General features: G+C 42.6%; 1 protein-coding gene across 4 annotated transcripts in view; it reads left to right on the plus strand.

Annotated features, from left to right (window-relative positions):
• Positions 1-26,994, plus strand: part of LOC113009022 (pleckstrin homology domain-containing family A member 5-like) — a 164,239-nt gene that overhangs the window by 77,057 nt on the left and 60,188 nt on the right. For 2 of the 4 annotated variants that reach the window (XM_026147050.1, XM_026147051.1), the window contains exons 5-9: positions 9,265-9,439; positions 14,326-14,430; positions 16,466-16,538; positions 21,042-21,142; positions 21,953-22,068. In XM_026147050.1, coding sequence (XP_026002835.1) covers positions 9,265-9,439; positions 14,326-14,430; positions 16,466-16,538; positions 21,042-21,142; positions 21,953-22,068 — 570 coding nt within the window. Of the gene's footprint in view, positions 1-307; positions 362-9,264; positions 9,440-14,325; positions 14,431-16,465; positions 16,539-18,733; positions 19,143-21,041; positions 21,143-21,952; positions 22,069-26,994 lie in introns of those variants that run through there. The other 2 variants (XM_026147049.1, XM_026147052.1) reach the window with 2 other exon arrangements.

Genomic DNA, 26,994 nt, shown 5'->3' on the forward strand with positions numbered 1-26,994 from the left:
CTGACCGTGTTTGACACATTTGTCTTTTTAGTTCCTCTGTCTGTCCGCAACTATTCACTTGTTTCATTGTACAAACGATATAAAAGGCATGATGAGAATCTGAAAGAATCAGGGTGTGTGGGGCTAACAGGAGGCTCTGAATGATTGTGGGACTGATCAAAGTCAAATCTGATGTTCTGGAGAACAAACATCTTTTATTTGTTGGTTTATTTGACTATAACTATTAAATATTGCATAATTGGGTTTCATTGTTGAGTTACCGCTTTGATTTAATGTGATTCTGTCTCCCTTCCTGTTCTGTTTGTAGTGTGAATTGTGGAAAGTTTGTCCACCCTGAGAAACCTGTAGAGGCTGTCACCAGGTAATGAGCCCTCATGTCAGTGGACGAGCTGCTTTGGCTTCAGCTTCTCTTTCAGCCTTGTTGCTTTAAAACCTTTTGCTGCTACTTCAGAGCACATGTTAAACGCTCAATAACAGCTTAGGCGATGCTCAGCAGGTTCCTGTTGTACAGTGAACTATGCGTGTAAATCACCAGCAAATCATTTTATTTCACAGGAGCAAAATTCAGTAGTTAATGTATCATTTTTTGTTGTAATAAACTGAATTTGGATTTTATGAATTGTAGCTTTCTTTACTTTGATGCTAGCTTATATTTGTTAGTGTTAACATTAACGCTAACACTAGCTGACTGACTACACCAGAGGACAGCCAAGCTTTAGGAACTAAATACATCCTAAGCTCTTAACATGATGGATTCTTTGTTAGTGAAGCACGATTGTTTGGGGTAACCTTCTTCATGGGTTATTTCGTGGTTTGTGTGATGGACCGAGGTGAAAAGCAGGAGGAGTCCCATAAATATTAAAAGAGGGTTTTATTTAACCCAAAGAGTGATATTTACAAAAAGGATAAATGTCGAGCACTGAGGACTGAACTCAGGCAAACAAAATGTGGACTCGACAAACCAACAAGGGCTTATATAATGGCTGATCAGACCACTATGACTCAACACAGTCACAACCAGTACAATCCAGTTTGTTAGTCAACTAAACACCAAAGAAGAAAATCAAAAAACACTAGACTCTGAATTCAAATACTGAGTTAAATACAAAAGCTCGTTTAAATAAAGAAAATGCCCCCCCGCAGGAAGTGGTGGAGCCCTTTATGTATTGAAGTGCTCTAAGCCTGTGGTCTGGCAGCTCCCAGGGATCATGGCAGGTAAAAGAAACGAGGGTTAGTCCCAATCACAAACCAGTTGCCCCGTGGCTCCGGCTGCTACGAGCAGCTCCTCCTGCGTAACTATCTTATGTTGCATCCTTTATTGCAATCTGCACATCAGAAATCTTGTAATAAGTATTTGTAGGTTATGTATCTCTTTTTGCAAGCTGAGACTTATTTGCATCTCAGTGTCCTGCAGACCTTTCATTGGTCAAAACTTTGTAACTTTGTGAGAAATAAGCATTAACACATTTATAAGTATCTCATTTCATAATCTGTATACATTTAAATACACTGTTCATCATTTACTTTGACTTTTTAAATGATAAACAGGTCCTAATAACTTTTACTTGATGGAATACTTTTAGAAATTGTTAAAACTTACATAAAATATATAAAAAAAAAGATTTTGATATAATATATAGATAATATTTATATTATATAAATACATTTAAAAATTATAATGACAGACTAACAATTTTGTCATTAAACATGTTATATGTGGGCTTATAATCAAGACTAAAGCATTTATATTCATGTTTGTAAATGATGTACTATGGAGGACTAACACTGACTAATGCCTTACTAATGCTTAATACTGTGTAGTTATTATAAGTCACTTTCATCTGTGTACAGTGTGCACATCCTTCAAAGTGTGCCACAGTCTGCCTTCTGTGCTGGATAATTGGCTGTAGTTCTGACCAACTGTCAGACATTCGTACCTTCGTCCTAACAAAGAAACAGCATAAAGTTTTGGATTTACAAGGAAAAAAGATTTAAAAAAGACACAAAAGATAAGGATTTGTCAAACGTGTGCCCATAAGAGCCTTTAAAAAATTCTTCATACAAACAAATTGCCGGGCAAAATGGAGCAGGACAGGTCGCGTTGAAACCAGAGTCAGCAGGTTGTCAAAGCAGCCAATGAGAAAGCACAAAGCTCTGCGACCTTGTTAATCTTCCCAATAACACAGCAGTTAATCGTTCTTCTTTGGTCTTTAAATTTAGGGCAATCTAACTGGTTAAAGTCAACTATGCTGACACAAAAAGTAATGTCTTTACATTTATGTTGACTGGCTCTTGAAATGTGCAATTCACTTGTATTTTTAATTTTATTCCTATTTATTCTATTTATCCCCTTCGTATATTTTATTTATATTGTCTCTGTATTTATATATATGTGTGTGTGTATAACTCTGTAACTTCTGTCGGTGCTGTGCTTTTTTGGAAATCGAATTTCCCAGAGGAACCCACCCGAGGGATTAATAAAGTTCTATCTTATCTTATCTTATCTTATCTTTGCACTGCTCTCAGAAAGAGTAACCCACACCGATGCATGTCCATCACCTGGCTTTGTTTTTCTCTCCAGCTTCTTTAAATCCCCTGAGAAATCGTTTTCTCCTGTTTCTGCCTCATGCAGATATTAACCTTGTGCTAACACACACGATTCATATTTGTTATGATTTGTGTCTCCTACAGCTGAGAAAGTTAAAGTTGAAATAATGCTGTATAATACACTGAACAAAAATATAAACGCAACACCTTTGTTACTGCTCCCATTCCCCATGGGATGGACGTAGAGACCTAAAATTCATTCCAGATACACAATATAACCATCCCTCCCAAACAGTGGTCACAAATCAGTCCAAATGTGTGGTAGTGGGCACATCTGCTATATTGAGATAATCCATCCCACCTCACAGGTGTGCCACATCAGGATGCTGATCTGACATCATGAGTAGTGCACAGGTGTACCTCAGACTGCCCACAACAAAAGGCCACCCTGGAATGTGCAGTTTTTTGCGCTATTGGGGGTCTGGGAACCCAGAACCGGTCAGTATCTGGTGTGACCACCATTTGCCTCATGCAGTGCAACACATCGTCGCATGGAGTCTATCAGATTGTCAATTGTGGCCTGTGGAATGTTGGTCCACTCCACTTCAATGGCTGTGCGAGGTTGTTGGATATTCGTGGGAACTGGTACACGCTGTCGTATACGCCGGTCAAGCACATCCCGAACATGCTCAATGGGTGACATGTCCGGTGAGTATGCTGGCCATGCAAGAACTGGGACATTCTCAGCTGCCATCTGCCCTGAACAATGTGAACCATGATTCATCCGTGAAGCGCACACCTCTCCAACGTGCCAGACGCCATCGAATGTGAGCATTTGCCCACACAAGTCTGTTACGGCGACGAGCTGGAGTCAGGTCAAGACCCCGATGAGGACGACGGGCATGCAGTTGAGCGTCCCTGAGACGGTTTCTGACAGTTTGTGCAGAAATTGTTTGGTTGTGCAAACCAATTGTTCCAGCAGCTGTCTGGGTGGCTGGTCTCAGACGATCTTGGAGGTGAACCTGCTGGATGTGGAGGTCCTGGGCTGGTGTGGTTACACGAGGTCTGCGGTTGTGAGGCCGGTTGGATGTGCTGCCATATTCTCTGAAACGCCTGTGGAGACGGCTTATGGTTGAGAAATGAACATTCAATGCACGGGCGACAGATCTGGTTGACATTCCTGCTGTCAGCATGCCAATTGCACGCTCCCTCATTGCTTGTGGCATCTGTGGCATTTTGCTGTGAGACAAAACTGCACATTCCAGGGTGGCCTTTTGTTGTGGGCAGTCTGAGGTACACCTGTGCACTACTCATGATGTCAGATCTGAATCCTGATGTGGCACACCTGTGAGGTGGGATGGATTATCTCAATATAGCAGATGTGCCCACTACCACACATTTGGATTGATTTGTGACCACTGTTTGGGAGGGATGGTTATATTGTGTATCTGGAATGAATTTTAGGTCTCTACGTCCATCCCATGGGGAATGGGAGCAGTAACAAAAGTGTTGCGTTTATATTTTTGTTCAGTATATTTAATACATTGTAAAACTCTTACTTGCTTTCAGTGATTGTGTGGATTGTGAGTCTGTGGAAACGCACACGCTCTTGTTGCTGAAGTTGAGGAAACTCAGTTTGTGATATAGTGAACCTGTTACCTGCCTGTTATACGTGGTGCAGTTTTCTACTGAAATAGTGCATTTAGTACATTATGTCTGTTTTTTGTTTGTTTGGTAACTACCATGTTATAAAAGGATAGAAGAGCTTCAGATTAAGGAGCTTCATCCTCCTGAAAATTCTTGCAAATTCATCCTGTGTTGGCTCGTCCACGTATCACGTCTTTGCCTAAACCTCTGAGTGCTAGTCAGGTTTGGAGTATTATAACCTGCCCCCAGATGAGCTTCTTGTGAGCTTCCACCAAGCAGTTTAATATTATACTCAAGCAGTAATGTCACAGCCCTGCCTTTGGTACAAAAAGAGTTCTTGACTATCTGTGTAAATTTGGTCGAGCAGGTTGTCTTCAGCTGTGCACAGATGGGTTGATTATATGTGTCGACTGCTGAGACACCTCGTAGTTGGAAGCCTGGGAAACTTTTTAATGGTTTCATAATGACTTTGCTTGGCTGACACATGCACCCTGTAGGGTTTCATTACTGTTGCTTCTGTTTTAAGTTCTGTTCAGGTTTGAACTGTTGCCTTGATCATATCAATTCAATTCCATCGTTATGAGAAGAGGCCATAACAGACTTAATTGCATTGTTTTTTCTTTTTCCAACACAAATGCATTAGTAATTGATTCCAGATACCTAATTTGCTGGGTCTTTTTATTAAAAGTTAAGCCATTGCTTATAAATCTCAACATATCAACAAAGTATTGCAGTGGCATGCTTCGAGCACAGGCCGTGATCCCTCACTGAGCTGATGAACACTATTTGGGCACATTGAGACTTTTTCTGGTACTCATTTCAGCAACAGTTTATAGATGAGAAATCACATTCTAATGATAATTACAATAATTTGCTATACATCATACTATTATGCTGTGTAAAAGAAATTTATAATGTATGTAAATGTAAATATAGTATTTGCCAAAAAGCAAGAAAAATGTTTTCACTGGTTCTCCTTAAATGATCTTTTAGGCAAATCAAAACACTGATATGATTTTGAAACATCACAACAGTCTAGTGATAAGTTATTCAGCTGTGTCGCAGTGCAAAAAATAACTCCTGATGCTGATTATGAGCCACAAACCAAAGTAGCTATCATGTGTGGATAATTTTTAATTTAGCTTTTACTTTCCAGTGTTTCCTCGGAGGGCGCTCTCTGCACCGGGGCTGTTATTGACCGTGGCTGCTGGGTCTCTGGGGTCCTCTCAGACTGGCTGGGGGGCTCCTTTGCCTCCCTCCTGCTGTGTGCCCAGCCTGGAGGCTGCGGTCTGTGACCGGCTCCCGGTGCAGACGGCTCCCTGTTATAGTGTTTCCTCACTTGGCTCATGCGAGCCCAGCCCAATTTTTACTCTTTAAGTGTGCGCGTGTGTGTATGTGTGTGTGGGTGGGGGGATATATGTGTATTGAGAGTGTGGGGAGTGAGTTGGAGGGTGGGGTGGGCTGCTTTTAACTATGTAAAGCACTTTGTGCTACATTTTCTCTGTATGAAAAGTGCTTTATAAATAAAGATTGATTGATTGATTGATTGATTGAATTATCTGACTCAGGTCAGACTTTGAACACTCATCACACAGCTGACTGCAGGTTTACATACATTTTCGTAATGACTGAAATGGCAGCACTGATTAACAATGGGCTGTGAGGTCACTTTTATGATCAGTAATTTGCAAACTGTCATGACGATTGATAAATGACCACGAGTACCATTCACAGTTGGGGAATGGCTGAAGTCACAGTCTAAGAAGGCTAACCATATCCTCCCTGGTGAATTTGATGTGTCGGTCCACCGAGTTAATGAAATGTAGTACGTCCTGAGATTTGATTTTCACCCAGGTGTCATCCACATTCCTGAACCAATGGCTTGGTGGTGTTCCAGGGTGTTTAGCAAAGCCCTCTTTTCCACTTCTTCCATGTACAAATTGGCCACGAAACTGAAACTGAAACTGGGGAGCCCATGGCACACCCATGTTTCTGTCTGTAGAACTGACCCTTGTATGTGAAGTAGGTGGAATGAGACACAGTTCAAACACACTTGGTTGATGCTGAGAGCGGTCCTGCTGCTGAGGTTGTGGTCATCCTGTAATCTGTTGTGTTCTGGATGTGGTGTTCAGAGCTGCCCACCAGCGGGTTGAGGATCGAAGCCAGAAACTTGGAGATGTTACAGGTGACCGAGTTGATCATGCAGACGATCGGTCTTAAAGGTGCTCCCTGTTTATGTATTTTCGGTAAACCATACAGACTTGGTGTAGACTCTCCTGGGTACAGCCTGTGGTATGAGGTCCGGTTAACAGCCTTGTCCTGTTCTAACTGCTTCAGACAGTCTATCACCCACTTCCTGTAACCACTTCCTGGGTCTCGTTTCAGGGGCTCAGAAGTATTCTCGTGATAGTATTTCTGGTTAAAACTGTGCACCTGCCCTCGTCTGCTGGAAGGAGGATGATGTTGTTGTGATTACTCCAAGCTGATGTTGGATGCTGGGGGCTTTGCATTGCTGAGACAGGCTGAAACTTCCGTCTGTAGCTGCTCTGCTTCCACATCTGCAATGTTGTTGTTTCGAATTGCTGTTTCTGTGGCTGTGATCGGTTACACTTGCGGGATTTGTCTCGGCGTCACTGCAAAGCTCAACCCTTTTGCAGGGATGTTTTTCTCTGCTTGAGTGAGTACACAACATTTTCACCCACATGTCCACATCCTCACCATCTTACAGTGCTCTGAATTCAGTCATTTCCAAAATCTCTGAGAATGGGACTCGTGGCCATTAATCAACAGTCATGACAATTTGCATATTAATGATCATAAACTGAGCTCCCAGCCCAGTGTTCCTTCAGTGCTGCTGGTTTCAGTCATTGTGCAAATGTCCTGTTTATAAGGTTGGAAACCTGCAGTCAGCTGAGACTGAAGACGTCACCTGATGATGAGGAAACGTTTCTCCCCTTCCTTACCTGGATGATTGAGCATGCATCAAGACAAAAGTACAGTACTTGCATGGTAAATGATACAGACTGTAACTGATGAGCAGTATTTCCATTAAGAATAGATAGATAAGGAGGTGATATAAACAGTTAAAAAGACGAGTTAGACTTGTATGAGACAGTAAATGTTGCTTTCAGGAGAGATAAAGATGGCAAAGGATGTGTTGTGTGTTGAGGGATAGAGCTTAAACCCCTAAAGTTATGTCTTCAGAGACTTAAGCATTATTTAAGGGTCTGGCAGTGTTCTAGCACTACTCACTGAGCAGGACCCAGTAGAAACTGTGTGGTGTGTGGCATCAACAGTAGAAATCCACAGAACACAGATCTGCAAGAATACCAACTGGAATCACGGAGACTTCCTTTGTTCTTATGTGTGAAAACAGAGTTTAGTTGATGTGCTTTGCTTAGAGCGATCGTGGCTCAAGAGTTGGGTGTTCGTCTTGTAATCAGAAGGTTGCCGGTTCGAGCCCCGGCTCGGACAGTCTCAGTCGTTGTGTCCTTGGACAAGACACTTCACCTACCGCCTACTGGTGTTGGCCAGAGGGGCTGATGGCGCGATACGGCAGCCTCGCTTCTGTCAGTCTGCCCCAGGGCAGCTGTGGCTACAACTGTAGCTGCCTCCACCAGTGTGTGAATGTGAGAGTGAATGAATAGTGGCATTGTAAAGCGCTTTGAGAGTCTCGAAAAGCGCTATATAAATGCAATCCATTATTATTATTATTATGCTCTGTTGACCTTGGCACTCGGAGACCTTGAGCTTTCTTTTCCTCTCAGTAACTCTCTCCACTGTTCTGCAGCAAAAAACTTTGAGCTCGTTCAATTTGACAGGCTAAGTTGGCCGTTTAAATTGGGTGGATGTGGAGGCAAATAACAGAGGTGAGTTGAACACGCACACACTCCAGTCTTCTTTATCTCTGCTTCCATCACCCTCGTTTTCCCTCTCCTCTTGTGTTCGTTCAAGCCACTCGTCCTCTCCTTCGTTCTCCTCCTCTGTTTAATTGTGCCAACAAAGTAAGCGTGTTATTAAGAGAGTGAAGATGGGATCTGCTCGGTGAAATGTGCTGTTAGTTGATTGGCTGGCTTCAACCTGTGGAGACTGATTGTTTCTGACGGGCAACGTTTGTGTCATCTTAAGCTCTCATCAACTTGAAAAGACCACTTGCACCTAAGAATCTATTAAACTAACAACAATTAACTAACTAACAATTCCTTCTAGTATTCTAAGTACTTCACACTTCATTTGAATAAAACTTAACTGTCTGTAATCGGCAGGAAACGTGATTTCTAGCTGGGAAAGGTCATCAACCATTCTTATGTGGCTTAGATTTTTATAGTGTTGGGGATAAGGAGTTGTGTCAGTGTGAATCACTGATTTCTATATTTGTCTGTCCTTTTTCACCACTATCCTCTGTTGCATGTCACTTAACTCTACATTTCTTATTCCTTTCCCTTTGCCTCCTCTCTCTGTGTGTCTGCTGTTTTGTGTAGTTTGTTTTCGGCAGCTATGCTTCACAAGCACAAAAATACCTTTGAATGTTTTGTCTCCTTCTCCTCTACCTGCCAAAAACTAGCTATGTATCAGAAATGGGACATCGACAGTTGTGATAAAGAAGATACTTTCTCCACTCCAGGGAACAAAACTAGAGATTAACAATAAAAAGTCAGGATAACTGGGCTGAAATGAAATTTAGGAATGGAGCAAACTTGTTAAAATAGCTGCTTCTGCAATAACTTGGCCTACTTTAAGCAGGTTTGCATGTCTAAAATCTGGCTTAATACCTCTTCTGGGACCTCTCCTGTACCCAGATGTGGTAGGAGACCTTGTCAGCAGATACTTTGTAACCAGGCCGGCATGCTGGTAGAGCATAGTTCAAAGGCTCAGTACCTGCAACAGTGGTCACAGGGGTTTCATAGCGCCTTGAGACGACTGTTGTCATTTGGCGCTGTACAAATAAAATTGAATTGAAAATATAGTAAGTGTAGGTAGGGGTCACGACACTCCCTCTATTGTACATTCTTCTAAAGTGAAATGTCTGAATCCCTCGTCTGTGTCTCTCTGTGTTTCGCCTTGTGGCAGATCGGCTCCCAAGTCTTCGTCGGAACAGGGAAGCAGCAGTGACAAGAAGGAGCGTCCTATGAGTACCATGAGTGAAGCGTCAAACTACACAGGTGGCTCCGATTACAGCACCTTCACTGGCAGCCCAGCCACCACAGTCACTACTGCCATTACCACTTCCACCTCATCTACACGGGTTAGTCTTTACCTAAACCTCATAACAAGAGTGAGCCACACTGACTCTCATCAGCAGAGGCAGAAATGCTCTTTGTGCTGTAAATTCAATCAGTTATTTCAGTGGAGGTCACCTGTGCTGTCGATGAAGAAAAGAAAATAGGCAGAAACTTTTAGCTGTAACTCGTCTTTTTTCTGCTTTTTTGATGCAGTAAGTGACTTTATCTCCACTCTGAGTCATTTCCTGTATTCTGTAATGAGTTAGAGTAACAGAAAGAATAATGTGTGAAAGTCTAAATAAAAATGCCTCATTCCTTTGATTTTAACGACATTTTAATTCATAAACACAAAGAAGAAGACGACAAGTGGTGCACTGGGACACATTGTGTCCACCATGTTGAAACCACGATGTAGAGAAGTTAGACTACAAAAGGCACGTCTTACATGTTCCAACCCTAAGCCATCAGCATATGTCTTTGTAAGTGTATTTAAATTACTCACACAATTTACCTCGAATTGCACAAACCCTAACATCGAAAAAATGTCTTATTTTGCAGTTGTGATAGTTTCTACTAGGAGTGTTTCTTTTTAGGAGATGTTATCAGAACAAGTACATAACTGACACTTTGAGTCCTTAAACTCCTGGGGGAGCAGGCAGCTGACAGTATTACCAGAAGTAATAAATTCACTGTTCGAACTGCCAATAGCAGCCTCCACTGGTTGACCAGGCTAAGGGAGCCAAAGGACCGGCTTGCCCAAAACCACCAAAAACGGATGCCCTCTCCAGGAGATCCAGTTGTCCTTCATGTTCCTATATGGTTGCAGGTCCCAACTTCTGCAGCCTAGAAGTGGAAGTGGACCATCCCATCATAACCCCTCCATTTGAGTTCGATTTTATTTGAATGGCAAGTAGAGGGAGGTATGTTGAATGGGGGCAGAGGGCTCTGACAGTACCCATGGCTGACTAATGCCAGGACTGACGTGTTCCCCGTAGGGGATGGTGGTAAATAGAAAATGGACTGGTTCTTATATAACACTTCTACTCTGAGCATTCAAAGCACAACTTACACAAGTTGCCTCATTGTTACACATTTGCACAAACACTTCTTTATGTTCTTTGTATTTAGTGCAGTCTATCTGACATTCACACACATTCAGCAACTTGTGGTTAATTTCTTGCCCAAGGATGTTTCGCATGCAGACTGGAGGAGACAGGGATCGATTGGTAGGTTGGCTAATAGGTCTACCTCCTGAGCTACAGCCACGTTGGCAGTAGCAATGATGCCTTGACTAACCCAAGTATCCACCGGGTGACTGAGTCACTCATCAATAGTCTGTTCAGTGCCTGGACCCAGAACAGCTAATGTTTACTGGTGCAGACATAATCTCAGTGTGGGGATGGATCAAGAAAGGGGTAGGTCGGCCACCCCCGGCTGATCTAGTAGCTTGTAGCCCCACCACCAAAGCTTACTGGTTGTACTGGAAAAGACTGTATCTAAAAGAGCAAGATGTTTGATGGCCAAGTTGGGGGTCACTTCACCAGCTTCTCGTGTTCCTTCTTCCTGATGTTGCTGTCATTGGGAACCGCTACATCGATCACTACGGCCGTCTTCTTCTGTTTGTCTACCACCACTATGTCCGGTTGGTTAGCCACCACCATTTTGTCCGTCTGTATCTGGAAGTCCCACAGGATCTTAGCTCGGTCATTCTCCACCACCCTTGGGGGCATCTCCCATTGTGACCTCGGGACTTCCAGGTTATACTCGGCACAGATGTTCCTGTACACTATGCCGGCCACTTGGTTATGGCGTTCCATGTATGCCCTGCCTGCTAGCATCTTGCACCCTGCTGTTATGTGCTGGATTGTCTCTGGGGCATCTTTACACAGCCTGCACCTGGGGTCTTGCCTGCTGTGATGGACCCCAGCCTCTATGGATCTGTGCTCAGAGCTTGTTCCTGTGCTGCCATGATTAGTGCCTCTGTGCTGTCTTTCAGTCCAGCTTTGTTCACCCACTGGTAGGATTTCTGGATATCAGCCCCTTCCTCTATCTGCCGGTGGTACAAACCGTGCAGGGGCCTGTCCTTCCATGATGGTTCCTCGTCTTTCTTGGGTTTCTGCTGCCTGAGGTATTCACTGAGCATTTAGTTCTTGCCATCTTCTTGATGTACTCGTGGATGACCTTATTTGACCTTATCGTGCATTTTGCACCGAGTTGTTGTTTTATGTAGTTGCATAGGCTGCTGTTTTTGTGTGAGAGCCTCATTTACAACCAGACTCTTGTTAAGTTAAATCAGGGGTGTCAAACTCATTTTACATCAGCCCACTTTGACCTTAAGTGGGCCGCTCCACTTAAGGTCAAAGTGGGAAAGGAGGTGAAACTCTCCTTTCTGTCCTTTCTGTCAAAAGGTACATATTTAACTGATTTTCTACATGATGAAGAAGCAGCTGCTGTGACAAAGAAACAATCTGTCTGCATGACTCTTTGGACTTAAACTGTAAGAAAAATTACAGAAAAGGCTCTGATAGACCAGACTGTCCACTTTTATTTTTGTTTTTTCAATTTTGTCATAAAAGAAAAAAGAAATTTCTATAGTAGAAATTGAAAACCAGGAACTTTTTGTCACGGTGATGGAACGCACTCAAACACAGACACAATTCTTAAAGACAAAACGTCTAATTTATTTACAAAGGGAACACACGAGTAAAATACATATATATCTGTAGTGAGTTGGGTGGGGGTCCAGGGCTCCAGGGAGAAGAGGAAAGGGAAACGCACCACCATTTTTCCTCCACTCACACTCGCTCGTCTTCGGCCACTAACGATGCCACACACAGGAATAGTGATGGCCCGCTTGAAGCTGAAGCTCCAGTGCTTCAGAAGCTCTGTGTCGAAGCTTGATTCGTTTGGCCAGGGTCACGTGATCAGTGACGTCCGAAGCTTCATTTAGAGCCTAACTGCTTCAGTGTCTGATTCAATGGTTAATAAGGAAGTGAATCATTCACGGGATTTGTGGAGTGTTTCATGGTGACAGATAGCGAACCACTGATTCGGAGGTTCTGTTGTGTGGGAGGATTTTGAGTTGATTTTGGTCAGTCGGGTGGGTTTTCCAGCTTTGTGTTCTGGCCGTTTGCTTTTGTTTTGTGCGTTTATTTTATCTGACAACGGGAAAAAGGTAAAATGTCAAAAATCTGCTTCCATAATATAAATATCATTAAATAACTTTAGAAAAACTCCCACTTGATTCTTTACATGTAATGTTGTAAAAATATATATTTTATTGTTTAATTAATCTGAAAATGTTAGTCTGCAAAATGTGCAGCAATGTAATCTATCTATTCTCTTTAGCTGATAGTTTGTGGGGCCCAGGTAGACTGTATAACTGCATCTCTACCAGTTTCTGTGCGCTCCAGCCTCCTCTGGGCCATGTGAAGGGATTTTCCTTAATGCAGGAGAAATTATCTCCACGAAAAGGAACAGGTTCGGCCATCGCACAGTGGAACAAATTCTCTTCTTAAATAAAAATGAAAAAGGGTTACCTTAAATGCATCATGTTTTTAATTTGCAAGTTCATAAGCATTTTCCTTTTCCGTTTCACAATCAATTCTACCCCCAGGTCAAAAATATGTCTGGGAAAATGTCCCTAATATAATATTATTTATAAATATACCCATCTAGCGATTAATTGCACAAGTGCATGGAGGCAGGACCTCACAGCAGAAGCATACTCCATAATGTGTTGTACATTATTATATGTAATGTGGTGTTTTTCAATTATTGTATTTACCAACATCAAGACGTCACAAGCAAAGAAAGACCACACCATGGTGCATGTTTGAACAAGGAGAGTTTACTGGTCAAAACTATTTATTAAACAAGTAAAACACATTTTTTTAACCACCAAAAAATACACGTTCAAAGCAACACAACAGCGGCCCAATATCAGACAGGACACCGCTCTGTAGAGTGAGCAGTCATAATGAAGCAGTTGGTTTTATTTTGTGGATTCAAGCTGCGCTTCATATTTTTGGCCACCAGATGTCACCAGAGAGGACTGTGTTGAAAAGCTTCGAGTAATGAACCGTTTTTCAATACAAGCTTCAGAAAGCTTCATTTGACCATCACTACACAGGAATGTCACTAGGGGTCCGCAAACAGGTCCGGGGGATCTATATACAGAGACGATGGGTAGTTTAAGCCAGCGATTTCACCTTAAATAGCAGCAGCATAATCACTACAGATCAGCAGCAGGTGGTGGCAATCAGCCCAGGTGAGTGGGCCAAAGGTGAGAGCCCAGTAACAAGCTCCGCCCAGGCAGGCAGGAGACAATGGGGAGGAGAGAGAGAAAGAAAAACACAAACCAAACCTGTAGCCAGTGTGGGCCAGTCAGAGAGACATGGGAGCGTGACACTTTTCTGTCATTTAATTGTTTATTCCTGATCACTCTGTTGTGTGAACGGCCATAAAAGAGGATTTTATCAGTAGGAAAAGCTGTAAAACTTCTGGAAATACAGTCAAAAGTCCAAAATGTCTGTTTGTGGTGAGCTGCTGTTAAAACAAGGTAAGAATTACAAACTGCTTCCAGCGCACGCTCAGGCCTGTGAGACTCAGTGAGACACTGAGCCATGACATCTCTGCCATTCAAACACACTTTGTATGTAGTTCATTTTATAGTAATATTTAATACTGAACTGTAAATTTAGTCTTTTTCAAGAAGGCGATTTTCACTGTAACCAGCTCGTAATTTTATAAATTCTGTGTACAGGTCTGCGGGGTTAATTTTTTTGGTGAATTGTTATTAAAACACTGTGTGCATTTAAATGTATCTAATGTTTTCTCTATGCAGCTGTTGTTACATGTTAGGCATCCAAATTCTCTACATTCATCATCTATCAACGTCTTTAAACAGCCTTCTAGGTCTTCCAGAAAAGTCCACAACTTTGGCAAGAGGTCCAACTCAATCAAGAGAAACCCCAATGCCCCAGTGGTGAGGAGCAGCTGGCTTTACAAACAGGTAATGAGGAAGGCTTATCGGACGTCGTTGAATTTGTGGAATTCTGGAACTGGATCTGGTGTCCAGACTGCCACCATATAGATGACTTTGTGTTGTCTCTGAGTGATTTCCAGTCAAAATGTTGCATGATTGTGTTGACTATTTCAGCAGTCAGTGGACCAGCTTAGTTTACCTAATGTAATAAAAATGTAATCATGTATGGGTCTGTACGTATTAAGGAGAATCGTTGCTGTGACCATTACTAAAACCAACTAGCTGATCTACAGCATGGCAGCAGTGATGACTGAGATCCTTGGCTACAGTTCAATTCAACTTTATTTATACAGCGCCAAATCACAATAGTCGCCCGAGGTGCTTAAACACGAGCAGCCACAAGGAGCAGTACCGTCCATGGTGAAGGAGAGTAGAGGCTAAGATCAAGGCAGCACAGAGTAGTTAGCTAACTGTCGCAACTGCTGAAAGGCGTGATGAAGAAAGGGCTGCCTAAGAAGTATCAACAGCTGTCTGTAACTGTGGCCTAATAAAGTGCCAAACAAAGACTCACAGCCTTAGCTGGCTGCTTGAAGATCCTGGAGACAGAAGCCAGGAGAATAAAGTGGATGTTCTCCATTGAACCATCCAAGATTATGCTCAGTGGCACGGGGGAGTATATGAGAACAGCCCCACCAAGGATGGAGTTAGGGCATACTGAAATAACATATGATGCCTCTATTGATTCAGTGATCCACACCACCAGGATATACAGCAATGACATCAGAATATCGTTCAGACCGGAGAAGTGTATTTGGATGGTTGCAAAGAGAGCAAAGGTAGTCAGAAATGAGGTGATTGTACTACCAGAAGGCAACACTGACAACAACTAGAAGTACTTAGGAATTCTACAGGCAAATGGGGATCACAAAGAGGCCGCTAGGAAAGCTGCAACCATTAAAACCTGGCAGTCGGCACCTACGCCCTGCCTGTGTTCAGGTAACCTGCTGGGATAATAAGCTGGCCAAAGGAGGCTGACCACAGATTCCAAATATCTTTTCACAAAGTGACGCTGAAAAACGAGTTCATGCATTTGTTACTTCCAGGCTGGACGACTGTAATCCATTATTATCCTAAAAACTCCCTGAAAAGCCTTCAGCTAATCCAAAATGCTGCAGCAAGAGTCCTGACAGGGACTAGAAAGAGAGCAGATTTCTCCTGTTTTGGCTTCCTGTTAAATCCAGAATGATCAGGCCCCGCCCCTCCCTGAGCCTGGTTCTGCCGGAGGTTGTTTCCTGTTATAAGGGAGTTTTACCTTCTTACTGTTGCCTAAGGACTTGTTCATTGGGGGTCATTTGGTTGTCCCAGCTTTCTCTCTGTTATTGTGGGGACTTTACCTCATAAAATAAAGCAGCTTGAGGAAACTGTTGTGATTTGGCACTGTGTAAATAAAATGAGTTGAATTTTTCAGCTCTGCTGCAGCAAACACTACAGTGACTATGGACAGTTAGTAAATGGGAGTACGGTATTCCTGCTATGTGTCTTCGCCTCACTGCTACACACCACCCTGAATCAGCTTGTGTTTATCACTTTCTTTAAGTGTTGTGCCCCACGGAGCTCTGTAGTGGGTCAGTGTTTGCCTGGTTAGGGGACCTCTCACCATAGCAGTGAAGACTGAATAAAGCTTGATGACCCTCGTCAAGTTTTAGTCAACTCCACCCAGCAAACCCTTTCACTGCAGAGCTGATATCAGTGTGGCCAACGCATTATATTGCTGAAAGTACCAAAGACTTAAAACTTGTCATTGATGCAGTAATTAGGTGCCAGCGTCGGCATCACGAACAGAGCACAGGTCTTTGCTTCAGGCACCCACTGAGGCAAATCTGTCACTGCTTTATGAAGAGATAACAAAGAGGAGGTGATGGAGGCTGTTTAACAGGAAAGGCTGGAGAAGAGCCAGTTCAGACTTGAAGAGGAAGCAAGAGATGAGAACGTGTGTTTGAAAATAATAACGTTCTCTATAATTGTTATATTTTGTCTCACTGATGACCTTTGACTCATTCAGGACAGTACAGGCATGAAGCTGTGGAAGAAGAGGTGGTTCGTCCTGTCTGACATGTGCCTCTTCTACTACCGTGGTGAGGACACACAAACACACATGCATCTCTTCATGTTGGCACTTTAAGAAAAGTTCGAGGCTTGTCAACCATGTGTACCTTCACACCTGTTTGCAAATATCAAGATGTGGAAGATATGCACTGTTTACATACGAGGCCTTTATTTCTGAGTAGTATAGCTGCCTAATGTCGTAATAAATATACAGCAAAGGTTTTGCACACTTGATTGTTATCCGTCACACGGCATCATAATGGTTTTCATTCAGTCTCTGTGATGGAATACTGTCCTCTCAATATTGATTACAAGCGTGAGTACACCTTTCTTTAGCTCTACTTTCATTTCAAAGAATCAGTCTGTGGTGGTAAAAACGTTGTCATGGCCAGCAACTTCAACACGCTGACATAATCAATCAATCAATCATCCATCCATCCATCCATCCATCCATCTTCATCCGCTTTATCCGAGGCCAGGTCGCGGTAGCAGCAGCCTAAGCAAAGAGGCCCAGACCTCCCTCTCCCCAGCCACCTCCTCCAGCTTATCCGGGGGAATACCAAGGCGTTCCCAGGCCAGCCGAGAGATTTAATCTCTCCAGCGTGTCCTGGGTCTGCCCCGGGGCCTCCTCCCGGTGGGACATGCCTGGAACACCTCACCCAGGAGGGGCTCAGGAGGCATCCTTGTCAGATACCCGAACCACCTCAGCTGGCTCCTTTCGATGTGGAGCAGCAGCAGCTCTACTCTGAGCCCCTCCCGGATGGCCGAACTTCTCAATCAATCAATCTTTATTTATAAAGCACTTTTCATACAAAAATGTAGCACAAAGTGCTTTACATGGTTATAACGAAATACATCAACAGTTTTGTTGTACTGTTTTTATTACTTAGAGGTCACATGTGGTGCAACATCACAAATTTAGAACTGCGTTCATAAAAGCTCCTCTTTCCTCCTTAATGCTTTCTGCACCTTCAGAGGGATTTTTCCATCTCCATAAACTGATGAATCAGCTTCTTCCAGGGTGCGATCGGCAGCTTACACGACAACCCGAGGGGAGAGCTGCATGTTGATTGGCTTTGCTAGCCAGAGAAGAGACATGCACAGCTTTCGGATAATAACGTTTTCTTTTTCCGTTTGCCTCCTTCTGGCTCTGTCGCTTTATTCTAAGGAGCTGCTTCAGGTTGAGATCTTGGAAATGTGGTAAATTATATTCTTTCTGTAAGGGCAAAGATGTTAATCATCCCTCCGACTGCAGAGCTCATCGAGATAAAATAAATTAGTGTATTTACATTTACACTGCCAATTTTGGTATTATCAGAGCGAGGCAGAGACGTCATTTAAAGACTTAAATCATAGTTTTCAGAGGTGCAATTTGATAAGCAGATCTCTGTTTATTCCCAGTGATTAGACATTAACTATTTATAAAGCTCATGTTTTAAGGTAACAGTAAGTTGCCTGTCATGTCAGTTATACCACGTCAGTTATTCTCTGTCAGTCTGCAAATCCATCACCACAAAAAAGCACTAATATAATCCAACAATGAAGTTTTCTTTAATTTCTTTAGAAACATAATGAAATCACTGAGCAGGTGATCTTACAAAGTCGTCCTTTTGGATCTGAGCTCGGTCTTCGACACCATCTCTCACACCCTAGCCTGGTTCCAGTTATGTCTCCTTGACCGCTCCCAGTTTATTCAACTGAAATCATCCCGCTCTCGTCTTTTCCCGGTCACCTCTGGTGTACCCCAAGGCTCAGTCTTAGGCCTTCTTCTCTTCATAATATACATCCTCTTGGTACCATTCTCCACACATTTGATTCCTCCCACCTTCTTCCCTTACAGAATGTCTATCTGAACTAAAATCCTGGTTCAGCTCTAATTTTCTCAAGCTTAATGAGGATAAAACTGAAATCCTCCCTATTGGCACCAAATCCAACCTTTTGAAGGCGAACCATTTCTCTCTCTCTATCGATAACTGCACAGTTTTCCCTTCTCCTCAGGTTAAGAGCCTTGGTCATCCTAGACAGTTCACTATCCTTTAAATCTCACGTCAATAATCTCACCTGCTCTGCCTACTTCCATCTACGCAACATTAACAGATTACATCCTTCTCTTTCCACCCAGCGAGACTGTGGACAAGGATGGACGTAGGGTCCATCCTTGTCCACAGTCTCGTTATCTCCCGCCTTGACTATTGTAATTCTCTCTTTCATGGTCTCCCCCCAGAATACCTCCATAAGCTTCAACTGGTTCAAAACTCAGCTGCCTGCATTACCCACTGTTTGTTAATCTTGTGCTTTTGTTTCTATTGTTCTTCATTTTGTCTTCGTTCTATTACATGTTTTATTCTATTATTAAGTGTCATTGGTTGTCTTGAAAGGCATTTTTAAATAAAATGTATTATTATTATTATTATTAAAGTCATCTGTCGAATGAACATCATTTTATCATGCCACCAAATTTCCATTTAAAAACACAAGTATACTTTATCTTGATTAAGATGAACATGACATGGATCCGTGAATTAAATTTCATTCAGCTTTAATTAACTTGGAGTCCAAATTTAGTAAATCTGCCAGATTTAATAGATCCAACCAAAAATTGACACATCCAAAGCATCGTTGTTGTTGTTATAACTACTACAACCCATTTCTTTTTTTTATACTAAACTTTCTTCAGTTGTTTGTGTCCCACAAACCACAGAATGAATTAAAAGTTACTATTTAGAAATAACTGTTACTTGTAACATATTTAACATAAAGAGGTTTTAAGTCCCATTTTGAAACATCGAGAACAAGTTTTATTCATCAGTCATTAGCCAATCATAGCCCATAATCGTCTGAAACATAATATGAACAAGATTAAATTTTTATTAAATATGACGATTGACTGAGATCATAAACTCAACAGCAAAGTGTTTACAGAGGTCACATATCGCCTCCTCACTGCTTTCTTACCTGATAACGTTGAGATGTCGGCTCTGTAAGCCAGCTGGAGCCATTCAACATCAGGGACGAGCCAGAGCAGCCGCAGCGCCTCGGCTAAAGCAAACAGTAATGCGCGTTGGAGGCTCTGTGGTTTTGTGCCGCAGTGCATGTACTGTGCTGCCTTTAGATCGCATGAAACATGATACTGCACAGAGGTGACAGAATCACAGCTGCAACCATCACAGCTGTTATTGTTCATGAGGCGTCATTCAATTTCATTTGGAGAATTTTGTAATATATATGGCAAAATCAGACATCAGTATATAATGATTAAATATACTGGTATTGCATTCTTCTTCATTTGCCTCACTTGTTTCTCTTACTTCAGCTCTTTACAGCAGGGCACAGATTCACTATGAAAACATCTACTAAATATCTCTAACAGTGACTCCAGGTTTTAAGCCTCGGGAAATATCAAGTCAAGTCAAGTCAAGTCAAGTCACCTTTATTTGTCAATTCTGCCACATGTACAGGACATACACAGAATAGAAATTGCGTTACTCTCAAACCCTAGTGATTAGAAAAATGCAAATAAAATAATTAAAAAGTAAAAATTTAAATAAATACAATACAATTTTACGTATAACAAAAAAAAGCTATGCAATATACAATATACAATATTCAAGTAAGAAGGCATAGTGGTGCAAAATAGGCAAATAGTGCAATGGAGATTTAGTAGTGTACGGTAAGAGATAGTGTAACAGCAAAGTCTTATGAGGTAATGGCAGTCCAATGCTCCACAAAGTGACTGGAGCAGGCCAGTGAGTGAGTCAGAGAGTGAGTGTGTGTGTGTGTGTGTGTGTGTGTGTGACAGAGTTCAGTGAGACCGTGGTGGAGAAGAGGGGAGAGGGGGGCAGAATCGGGAGGGAGTTTAGCTTCCTGACAGCCTGATGGATGAAGCTGTCCTTCAGTCTGCTGGTCCTGGCCTGGAGACTCCGCAGTCTCCTCCCTGACGGCAGCAGCTTGAAGAAGCTTTGCATTGGGTGCGTGGGATCAGCCGCTATGCAAAGGGCTTTTTTAGTGAGACGGGTGCTGTAAATGTCCTGGAGGGAGGGGAGAGAGACACCAATGATCCTCTCTGCAGCTCTCACTATGCCTTCTATATATAATATAGATAAATATAATTCAAAAAACTGAAAGCACTGGTTATTACTTCGCTGATTCACAAATATCACTGGTTTCCACTAATCCCAACACAACTTCAAGCTGCAGTTAAGGAAGCCATGCTGCAGGGAAGTTTATGTACTTGTACTATGTTGACATCTATCCAACGATGTTCCTTCTTCCAAAGGCTATTTCTCCCTCCTCGTTCTTCCTGGGAATCTTTACAGCTTGATAAACGAATATTTAAATATCAACACTATCTCCTATCATTCTGGGCCATGCGTTTGATTGACACGTACTAATAAGAGCAAACATAACACAAACAGAAGAAGAATATTTTGTACCAGTCTGACCCACAAATCTCCCAGTCTGAAACCTTATTGAATCAGATTGCTGCCATAAATATGTTTCAACCTGCAGACTTTTCTCTTTCGTTGCTGCAGATGAAAAAGAGGATAGCATCCTAGGAAGCATCCTGTTGCCCAGTTTTCACATATCTATGTTGTCGGTGGATGACCACATCAGCAGGAAATATGCCTTTAAGGTAAACACTAGTTACATTTTTTTAAAGGTTTGTCATGTTGTTATTATTATTGATGGCAACAATCCATGCTACTTTGTAACTAACTTTTCATTTTTATTGATTTTTATTTTCATGTGACAGCAATTCAATCCAGTTTTATTTATATAGCACCAAATCACAACAACAGTCGCCTCAAGGCGCTTTATATTGTAAGGTAGACCCTGCAATAATACATAGAGAGAAAACCCAACAATCATATGATCCCCTATGAGCAAGCACTTTGGCAACAGTGGGGAGGAAAAACTCCCTTTTAACAGGAAGAAACCTCCAGCAGAACCAGGCTCAGGGAGGGGCGGGGCCATCTGCTGTGATTGGATGGGGTGGGGTAGGGTTAGGGTATTCACAGGGTTCACAGTGTGCAAGTTATAGATGTAAAAAAGGTAGAAAGTCTCAAAGTTTCACCTTGATGAGGTTAATGTACTGACCCCAAAGGTTTGATCAGAGGTTTGAGACTGAAAGAGGCGTCCATTTGTAGAAATACCCCAACAGATCCCGTGTCCTGCCTCGTGCACACACTTGACCACACCAGACTGATATCAAACATTTTACTGTCAGTTTTAGTTGAGCGGCTGTGTCTGAATTTCATGGTTCAAAATGCTAATACATAAAAAAATAGGTTTTTCTCACATAGATGTGTGTATACTTGTACATACACATAGAAAGTTGTGTGTTGGGCAGTTCAGTGTGATACTTGTGATGAAGTCATGATCCAGATTTGGTTCTCGCACTTCTGTTTTATCTTATTACCGCTCTCCCTCTGTCTTCACTCAGGCCACGCACCCCAACATGCGGACATATTACTTCTGCACTGACACAGCCAAAGAGATGGAGTCCTGGATGAAAGTCATGACAGACGCTGCTCTCGTCCACACTGAACCAGTCAGAAGGTTGGTGCTAACCACAGGGATATGTCTGACAGATAAGATGTGTGCAGATGTGAGGTACACACCTACTGTGCAGGGACACAGTTCTACAATGTGGAGTGTTGTTTTATATCCCACGCATCACAGGGGCCTCATTTATGGTGTGTTTTATGGCCTCAAAGTCTAAGGAGCTTGGATGACCTGGATGAACCTTCACAGACATCACAGCCTCTGAAAGGATTGAATCAAGACTTTTATCCTTAACTAGCATGAAGCAACAACATTTGAGCCCAATTTATTGTTTCTGACACCACTAAACGTCCTTTTAGCATTTAAACGCGACTGTCCAGATTCAGCTCCAGGAAGTCAGAGACACGTGCTGTTCTTTTCAGAGCATGAAGTTAGAAGAAAAGGAGTATTTAAATGAGTCATGCAGGCATGATTTGCAACAGGCAATTCAAAGCTATTTGTGCTGAAAAAAGCATCATTTTGGTAATGTGGCTGTGATAGTCCCTCTAAGAACAGGAAAGCATTAGGAATACCAGGACTCATCAGAATAAGTATGCAGTTGGTGCAGGTGGTTTGCTTGACCATGTATACATGCCGAAACGTTGTTCTGTCCTGTAGTTCTTCCCCGATTTAACTTTTACATCGAATTACTACAAATGACTGGTATTTTGATGCTGCAGAGCAGAACATGGAGTAGCACAGGAAAGGGGAGAAACAGGGCACACGTCCCACAAACGTGTTAGAGCCAGCAGAGTTGGTCTTTGTGTTTTCAGACATTGTTGCACATCATGAAAACTCCAGAGCACACAGAAGCCTCTGCACATCTTTAGTCACTGGTATATCCGTACGACGTCACAGTCGTCTTCGTTCGGCTGCTCCCTTTACGGCTCACCACCATACCCACCCTGTGCTTGTCCTCCTCCACTAGGTCCAGGATTGTTTTCTCTGGGCTCCTTTTTTCTTCCTGCCTGTCAGCTCCATGTTCAACATCCTTCGTCCACTCCCCTCCTCTGCACAAACCATCTCAGCCTTGCCTCGCTAACTTAATCTCCAAACCGCTCAAACTGAGCTTATGCTCTTCATCCTGGTCACTTCCAATGAAAACAACTTTAACTCAGCCTCTCCAAACCACATATCATTGCAGGCCTCACTACCATCACAGATCATCCTTGAACTTTGCCTCTGCTGACTCCACCTGCATCCACTCCCTGCTTCACCTCTCTTGTGCGGTCTGTTGCTGTGGATGGCTCTTCTATCTGTACTATCTCTACGCCTTCTACCCGCGTGTATTTGTCTTGGTTTTACTGTCATTCGTTCCTCTTCTCTCCAGTGCATACCTCCACCTCTCTGGGCTCCACCTCCACCTACTTCCACCTGCTTCTACTCTCACCACAGATCAGAATGTAGTCTTCAAACATAGGAGCAGACGCCTGATGTAATCCCACCTGTACTGTGAACCTGTCACTCCTACCACCGCACTGCTGTCCCACTGGGCTCTCTTGGCACCTTATCAAAGGCTTTCTTTAGATCCAGAAAGACTGTTGACCTTCCCTACTTTTTCTCTTTAAGTGAACATCTTTCTGCAGTGAAGCCGTACTGATGCTTGCTAATCTTCGTCACCGAGCTTCAGCAGCTCTTTCTCATAGTTTCATAGTTTGGTCCATTGGCTTTATCCCTCTGTAGTTTTTGCAAAATAGACCCAGTCCTTGAACCGTACCAGCACACTTCTCCATTTCTTCATCACCCACTTACTTTCCAAAATTGTGTTAAGTAGTCTGGTGAAAAAGTCCACTGCCCTCTTTTTCTCTGCCCTGGGGTATGTCATCTGGATCAACCACCTTTCCACTCTACATCCTCACACTGTCTTTACGTGTTAGCACATTTCTGGACTTAATCAACCGAAGGTGCTGCACATCCTTTCTAGCTCGCACTCTTCCCTGTCCAGTCAGTATGAGTCCTTTTCCCTTTACTTAGCGCCCAGCCTCACATACAACTCAGTATAAGCTTTTTCCTTTGCCGCTCTCTCTGTGCTGTATGCCGAGACTCCCAGTACTACTTCTTCCCGACTGTTCTAGCTTTTCTTTGCTAAAGTCTTCTTTTGAGTGCCTTGTTGTACTTACTCGTCTACCTTACAATACAAAGCGCCTTGTGGTGACTGTTGTTGTGATTTGGCGCTGTATAAATAAAATTGAATTGAATTAATCATCAAGTCTCCTTTTTGTCACAATCCTGGGTCTTTTGACCCAGCGTTTTGAGTTTTAGTTTATGTTTAAGCCCTTCTAACTTCATTTTTTTATCATGCCTAGGTTGTTATAGTGCTTTGTTATTAGATTCCCCTTGTGTCTTCCACCCATGTTAAGTCTCCTTTGCCCTTCATGTGTTTCATGTCTGTGTCTTACATTTCCTGTTTTATTTTGAAGAGGTCTGGTGTTCCTGTGTTCATCGTGTTCATCTTCACACTCCACGCAGTTTGTGAAGAGTGGACCCGGGTGCAGACACTCTAAAACTCAAACTTAACTGATGATGAGCTGTTTATTAAGGCAGACAGAACAGTACAAAATAAAAGAGCAAAAACAAAGCAAACTAAGCAATAACCTAAACTGGGTAAACTAGAAAGGAAGCACGAACTATGAAAAATCCTGGTAAACAGAAAAACAAACAAAACTCTAAACATGGCAATGATGATGAGCATATATATATATATATATATATATATATATATATATATATATATATATATATATATATATATATATAAGATAAGATAAGATAAGATAGAACTTTATTAATCCCTCGGGTGGGTTCCTCTGGGAAATTCGACTTCCAAAAAGCACAGCAACGACCGAAGTTACAGTTACAGAACTGTTATATATATATATATATATATACACACACACACACACACACACACATATATAAATACAGAGACAATATAAATAAAATATACGAAGGGGATAAATAGAATAAATAGGAATAAAAATAAAAATACAAGTGAATTGCACATTTCAAGTATTGAGTCTATTGCACTGTTGACTATTTACAAAAGTATTGCACAAGGTATTGTACAGTGAGGTGAAGAGGCACTACAGCTTAGTTGTTCCCCCCTCCTTTGTCCTCCTGTTTCCCCTCCCTCTCCCCTCCAGAGAGGAGTTAAACAGTCTGATGGCGTGTGGGACAAAGGAGTTTTTAAGTCTGTTAGTTCTTGTCTTTGGGAGAAGCAACCTGTCACTGAACAGACTCTTCTGGTTGTTAATGGCCGTGTGCAGAGGATGCCCAGCATTGTCCATAATGTCCATCAGTTTCTTTAATGTCCTTTTCTCTGCCACTGTCACCAGAGTGTCCAGCTTCATGCCGACCACAGAGCTAGCCCTCCTGATCAGTTTCTCCAGCCTGGATGAGTCCTTCTTTGCTGTGCTGCTCCCCCAGCACACCACAGCATAGAAAAGTACTCCAGCAACCACCGACTGGTAAAACATCCTCAGGAGCTTCCTGCAGATGTTAAAAGACCTCAGCCTCCTGAGGAAGTACAGTCGGCTTTGGGCTTTTTTATACAGGTGCTCTGTGTTGCATGACCAGTCCAGTTTATTGTCCACCCACAGCCCGAGGTACTTGTACTTGTTGACCACCTCCACCTCCTCCCCCTCTATCTGAACCGGCAGTGGACCTTCTCTGGACCTCCCGAAGTCCACAACCAGTTCCTTAGTCTTTGAGGTGTTGAGTTGCAGGTGGTTTGTGTGACTCCATGCGACAAAGTTCCTCACCAGACTTCTGTACTCCTCTTCCTGATCATCCCAGATACACCCCATGATGGCCGTGTCATCTGCAAACTTCTGAATATATATATATATATGTATATATGAATATATATATATATATATATATATATATATATATATATGAAAACCTGAACGCAGGACTGAATGAGAAGGCACAGACTAAATACACACAGGAGGCTAATGAGAGAAGTGGGAACACAGTGGAAGAGTAAAACTAAACACGATGAACACAGGAACACCAGACCTCTTCAAAATAAAACAGGAAACATAAGACGCAGACATGACAAACTGAACTAGACAACGTAAGACACAGACATGAAGCACATGAAGGGCAAAGGAGACTTAACATGGGTGGAAGACACAAGGGGAATCTAATAACAAAGCACTATAACAACCTAGGCATGATAAAAAAATGAAGTTAGAAAACCTGAAGGGCTTAAACACAAACTAAAACTCAAAACGCTGGGTCAGAAGACCCAGGATCGTGACACTTTTCTTCTGTCCTCGGTCCAGAGGATACACTGAACAACTTCTTGCTAGTTTCCCTTAGCACTACAATGTTGCCAGTCATCTGGTAACTTTTCCTTACCCCCCAGTGCCTGTCTCAACGTCTTCCTGAACTCTGTCCAACAGTCTACTTCCACCACTGCTTTCACCCGAAGCTGGCTGGCTACGTTCTCCCCTGCTGCTAGCTTGCAGTCTCCTCTCTCTTTCAAATTGCACCTCGTGTATATGATGTAGTCCATCTGTGCACCTTCCTCTCTTCCTCTTCTTTCCATGCTAAAATCTACTATTATGTGCCCTTCTGTATTTCTGTCTTTAGCAGCATACTTGCCTAACATCACCTGTTCCCTTCAGCTACATGTCCACTGAAATCTGCTCAAATTACGTTTCCCTCTTCCTCGGGGGACACACTCTACCCCTTTATCTCTGCCAGCCGACAGCTGTGGGGTATAAATCATCCAATTTCCAGCTTCAAACACAACTCATGATGTTGTCCGACACTCTCTTTACCATTACATTAGTCAAGATCAGCCGTACACTATTTCTTTGTCTACGCCATGGTAGAAAAACCTGAACCCACCTCCAATGCCCATGTTCTCCTGTAGACACATATATCTACCTTCCTTCTTTCCTTCTAATCAGCCAGTCATAGTCCCTATGG

This window comes from Astatotilapia calliptera, chromosome 17 (assembly GCF_900246225.1).
Source record: "Astatotilapia calliptera chromosome 17, fAstCal1.2, whole genome shotgun sequence".
NCBI classification, from domain to species: domain Eukaryota; kingdom Metazoa; phylum Chordata; class Actinopteri; order Cichliformes; family Cichlidae; genus Astatotilapia; species Astatotilapia calliptera.